This window comes from Papilio xuthus, unplaced genomic scaffold, assembly GCF_000836235.2.
Source record: "Papilio xuthus unplaced genomic scaffold, Pxut_1.1 DF827135.1, whole genome shotgun sequence".
Classification (NCBI taxonomy): domain Eukaryota; kingdom Metazoa; phylum Arthropoda; class Insecta; order Lepidoptera; family Papilionidae; genus Papilio; species Papilio xuthus.
In genome coordinates this window covers 966493-972492 of record NW_013531514.1, presented here as the reverse complement: position 1 = coordinate 972492, position 6000 = coordinate 966493, and the positions used below count along the sequence as shown (strand labels likewise).

General features: G+C 36.4%; 1 protein-coding gene across 1 annotated transcript in view; it reads left to right on the top strand.

Annotated features, from left to right (window-relative positions):
• Frl (formin-like protein) overlaps positions 1-6000 on the top strand; it is a 60872-nt gene that overhangs the window by 52283 nt on the left and 2589 nt on the right. Inside the window, exons 11-16 of the mRNA XM_013314645.1 lie at positions 6-157; positions 252-483; positions 662-1234; positions 1630-1805; positions 2180-2281; positions 2450-2554. Of these exons, the coding sequence (XP_013170099.1) occupies positions 6-157; positions 252-483; positions 662-1234; positions 1630-1805; positions 2180-2281; positions 2450-2554 (1340 nt within the window). The remainder of the gene's footprint in view (positions 1-5; positions 158-251; positions 484-661; positions 1235-1629; positions 1806-2179; positions 2282-2449; positions 2555-6000) is intronic.

Sequence of the window (6000 nt, the reverse complement as noted above, 5' to 3'; positions counted from 1 at the left end):
CCCAGCACTGCCTCCCGCCCCTCCCGCACCCCCCGCCCCACCCGCGCCCGGCCTCATGCCCGCGCCGCACCACACCGACGCCATGACCATCAAGAGGAAAGTCGAGACCAAGTATAAACTGCCTACGCTCAACTGGATCGCGCTGAAACCCAATCAGGTGGGTTACAACTTACAATATAAATTAGCAAATACATATAAATTGATTTGTTTTTTTTTTCGTTGTAGTATACGTTTTTTTTGTGTGTGTGTAGGTCCGCGGCACCATATTCAACGAGCTGGACGAGGAGCGACCTCGGCGGCGGATCAATTTCGCGGAGTTCGAGCAGCGCTTCCGGCTGGGCGGTGCCGGGGCAGGGGGCGGGGCGGGGGGCGGCGGGGGACACGCGCTCGCCGACACTGACGCCCTCGCATCATTCCCCAGCAAGCGCTTCCGCAAACCTGACACTGTCTCCCTGCTCGAGCACACGCGTCTGCGCAACATCGGTCAGTTTTACACACACACACGCATATACATATATGTATTCATATATCTTGGCAGCTTTCAGCTTCTACAATGTAAGGTGTGTTGGAGCATCGGTGATCTCGAGCCGCCAAGATATTTGAGTAGAGTTATACTAATACTGTGATAAAAAATAATTTTTATTATTTAATACTTTTACAGCGATATCGAGAAGAAAACTTGACACTCCAGTAGAAAAAGTAATAGCGGCGATCAACAATCTAGATCTGAAACAACTGCCGCTGGAGAGCGTCGAGATCCTCCAGAGGATGGTCCCAACTGAAGCAGAACAGAAGGCGTACAAGGAATACGTAGCTGAGAAGAAGAACATCAACCAGCTGACAGAAGAAGATAAATTCCTCATGCAATTAACAAAAGTCGAAAGGATATCAGCGAAGTTATCCATCATGAACTATATGGGAAATTTCTTCGACAACATACATCTAATAACACCTCAAATTCACGCGATAATATCCGGTTCATCATCAGTTAAATCCTCACAGAAGTTGAGGAATGTTCTGGAAATAATTCTAGCGTTTGGTAATTACTTGAACAGCAGCAAACGCGGGCCGGCGTATGGCTTCAAGCTGCAGTCTTTGGACACCCTCATGGACACGAAGTCTACGGACAAACGTGTCTCATTGTTGCATTATATTGTGGCCACAATACGACAGAATTTCCCTGAACTGCTCAACTTTGATGCTGAGCTACTTTACATTGATAAAGCGGCACAAGGTTAGTCAAACTTTCTAATAAGTAGATATAAATAATTATAAACAATGATTAAACGGGGGTTAGGGTTTCTGAGACCGAAATCTCTGTATAAACATGTCATTATATTTGACGAAACAGATAATAATATGTTCTAAACGGAATTTTTTGTCTCAGAAACTCACGGTAAAAAAAATTGGCCTAATAGTAAAACAGTAGCAATAGAAAAAGAAAAACGGCCTGTTTTGTTATAGTACGAGGAAATTATAGTTAACGTAACGAAGTTTAAAAACATATTGAACTGACACGTGACTATCACGTGACTTATCAAAAGATATTGTCAGTTTTATACATTTATTTCATATTCGTATTTTATAATTGTTTATAAGATAATAATGTATGTTGTACAATATACGCAGTGTCCCTGGAGAATGTAAGCGCGGACGTGTGCGAGCTGGAGCGCGGTATGGAGGCGGCGCGGCGCGAGGCGGAGTCGCGCGCGCACTCGCACGCGCACGCACACGTGTTGCGCGACTTCATCGCCAACGCCAGCGACAAGTTGCGACGACTGCGCGCTGAGACCAAGCATGCGCAGGTCACACACAATAAACAAATATATATTATATATTGTTAGGAAGAAATCCAACACTGTGCCGGTGTGGCGCAACACTAGTCTTACTAAAATGTCGATGTTTATGTCCCCTTACTAATCATTTTGACACTTGACTTGGTAATGAAAGCGCGCCATTCGCGCCAAATGATTCTAACTAACAATATCTGAAAATAATCGTGTGTAATAAATACTATTTGTAGCATAATCATTTGTCAGTGATCCGCCATTTTGATATGCTAAGTCTTATTCATTTTAAAACTCTTAAAGTATTTCTCGTTTTGAAGTATTATGTTTCGTTTTTAATAATTTCTTGTGATAGTAATAATAGCTAATTGATCGATGATAATATTATGCAGGACTCGTTCGCGATGTGCGTGGAGTACTTCGGCGAGGCGCCGCGCAGCTGCGACGCTAACGCATTCTTCTCGCTGCTCGTCCGATTCACCAGAGCGTTTAAGGTAACAATTTAACTTGACCTTGACCATACTTAACACCGAAGTCGGATCTCAAGCTTATTTCTTATGAGTGAAAGAGAAAAGACATATTTCTCTTTTACTCTTACGTGATGATTGTCTTTCTCTGTCACACTCATTGTAATGTTATATTCTGTCTCACGTGTATTGCAGCAAGCGGACGCTGAAAACGAGCAACGACGCAGGCTGGAGCTAGCGGCGCAGCAGGCGGACAGCGTCGACCCCAACAAGGTCAAGGTCGTACAGAAGAAGCAGCAGGTGCGTTGCAAATACAACCTTATATTAATACTAATAAGATACAAAATTAAATGACAATTTTGTTTAATTTACGACTTACGTTCAGTCTAATATCAACTTAATTGCTAACGAATAAGATATAAAATTGAACTAAAATTAAAAATTGGTTATCAATTTCATGGTGAATGTATCATAAATCATATATTATTTTGCTTTTAATGCATTTTAGTATAGTTTCATTGGTGAATATGTGCACAAAAACAATTATGTTTTTATACAGGTTTACGACAGTGGAAACTCGCGTTTACAATTGTATAGTTATTTGTTTTGAATGGAGTTATTTTTTTTTATTTAATTGTAGAATTTAATCTTAAAATGCATAATGAGGAAATATTTTAATTGTAATATTTAGCTCGTAAAATGCTTATTTAATTCATCTTAAGTTATTAAAAAAATAACTTTTACCTAACTAGATATATTTCAAGGTATATTGTATATAAAATTGTATATAATAACTATATAAAGGCTAGACTTACATAAATAAATTTAACTCTCATATTATTTATCATCTATATAATTTTTTTTCTGTTGAATATTAATCCAAAGTACTGAACATTTTTCAAATAAGATATGACCTAAAGGTCTATGTTACCAGGTCATTAAATAAAAAAAAAATTAAAAAAAATGTTGAATATTAATCGTAGACTTTGCATAATAATATTATACTTGCTTTTCATATCTACACATTTCATAGACAACAATTTTTTTAAATATATGTCGTTTTTAAAAATCTTATTTTTTTATAAATGAATCAACATATTTATGTAAATTTTAGAATAAATTTAATCTTTTCTATCAATGAATTTGAAAATTACATTAAATATCTGTAGATTTAACTTAAAAGTTCAAGTTCCTCTACTAATTGTCGCCCGCGACTTCGTCTGCACGGAATTTGAGAAAAAAATTAGTAGCCTATCTGTTTATCCAGACTATGTTCTACATCTATACCAAATTTAATCAAGATCCCTTTAGTTGTTCTTGATGATTTTAACAAATCCATCCATCCAAACATTCGCATTTATATTAGTAAGATATATAAGACGTGAATGCATTTGTTTTATTTATTTTATTATTTTATAATTTTTTGGTTATTTTTAACATTTGCTTTTGGTAATAGCAATATTTTTTATTTAATTTTGCGTTACACCATAGCACTCATTTGGCTTGGCTTATCTAGTAGTTTTTTTTAACACGTATATTAAATTTGTCACGTAGTTTGTGTTACCTCATATATCATAAACAGTTTTTGTTTGTTGCATAATTTAATTTGGCATAAAGACGTGGAAATGTATCAGTTCTTCGTAAATCACTATATATCATGTCTTATATAAAAAGAAAAAAAAATACACTCTTTGTATATAAAAATTATTATAATTAAAATTAAAATTTCTTTATTAAAGCATAAAAAAGTATTTGAAATAGATTCATGAATAAGTGATAGGAAGTAAAAAAAATTAAAAATTTTAATTACTAAAGAAGGGTCTTAACAGACAGACGGACGGACAACAAAGTGATCCTATAAGGGTTCTTTCCTTTCGAGGTACGGAACCCTAAAAAATTATTCATCATCATCAGCTCGTTATACGTCCCCACCGAGGGGCTCGGAGCCTGGACGCTGGCCAAGTGCGGGTTGGTTGACTTCACACATATCTTTGAATTACTTCTCAGATATGTGCAGCATCACGATGTTTTCCTTCACCGTTATAACGTCGGATAAATGTACATATGTAAATCGGAAATCGAAAAACACATTGGTACATGGCGGGATTCGAACCCAGGACCTTCAGATTGCAAGTCAAGTGCTTAACCACTGAGCCACCGACGCTCCCAAAAAACAATTATTATAGCTCCATACTTATTGCATCGAAGATAAGAAATATTTTATTTTGATAATATTTTAGTTTAAATGTATAATAATTTGTTAAAAATATATAAATTAAAATTCAATATATTAGGCCACTATGCTATCGTTTAAATGACGCTTCCATCATCAGCTCACTATACGTCACCACTAAGGGATTCGAAGCCTACACCAAGTTAGGAATGAATAGGACATAGTCAATCCTGATCCATTGCGGTTTGTTTGTATCAAATTAAACACATTGGTAGAGCCAAATATCTTTTTTTCATCATTTAAACGCTTCTATATTCATATTTCATTAAACTCGTTTTAATAAAATTCGATGAAATTCAACAGAAATAAATTTCTGATTAATTTGTAATAATTTAAAGGAGCCGCCATGATGGATCGTACTCCGACCGGCGGTGATGTAAGCCTAGCCTGATATTTTACGTAGACACAATACGTGCCAGTGTTGTCGTATTATACGTATCATTTTAATTTAGTCGTATTATAATCGTTTTTGATTTTTTTTTTAAATTAACTTGGTGATGGCATCAAAAGGTTTGTGTGGTCCACATGACAACATTTATTTAAGGGTATAAGTTACAAATTGAAACCTAAACATTTTAAAGAATTTTTTAACTTTAAAATTCGTATTTCTAAATTTTATCCTTCATACTTATCTTTTAACTTTATATGAAGTAAGGAAGATTGTTGCCATGTAAAATAATATTTGACATTTGGTTTTTTTTTACATTAGGTTTTGATTTGGAACAATGTATTTTACTAAATATTAGTCGTGTAGTTGTAAATAAAAGACTGTATTTTAACGTAGTGTTGCCATGTAGACCATATAGCTAGGGTGATGGTAACACCAGACAATTTCTCGCAGAGGTTTAACTACGCGGCGGTCAGCGCTGGCCTATTGCAGCAACACTTGTCTCAGTTGAGGCACAGTCTAGACCCAGTCTAGAATACTAGGACTGTAAGTCGACGTCCGATAGCACAGGGGCCTAAACGTTGCGTGTGTTTGTATCACTACTAACATGATTGTGTGTGTGTGTTTGTGTGTGTGAATGGTAGCAAATTACATTTAATTCATGTAAGGTAAAGGAACCAGTAATTGACCACTTAAGAGCGCTGCTAAAATGTTTTTTTTTATTGAGCACATACATTTAAATTTTAGAATATCAGTGGGTACTTAAAGAAAATAATTATACCCTTCAGATTCATCATCAGCTCACTATACGTCCCCACCGAGGGGCTCGGAGCCTACCCTAAGTTAAGGGTGATTAGGCCATAGTCAACCACGCTGGCCAAGTGCGAGTTGGTTGATTTCACACATATCTTTGAATTACTTCTCAGATATGTGCAGGTTGCATCACTATGTTTTCCTTCACCGTAAGAACGTCGGATAAATGTACATATGTAAATTGACAAACACATTGGTACTTGGCGGGATTCGAACCCAGGCCCTGCAGATTGCAAGTCAAATGCTTGACCTCTGAGCCACCGACGCTCTATTTTCAGATTAAGTTTTGCTTCAGTAGTTGACCAATCAAAA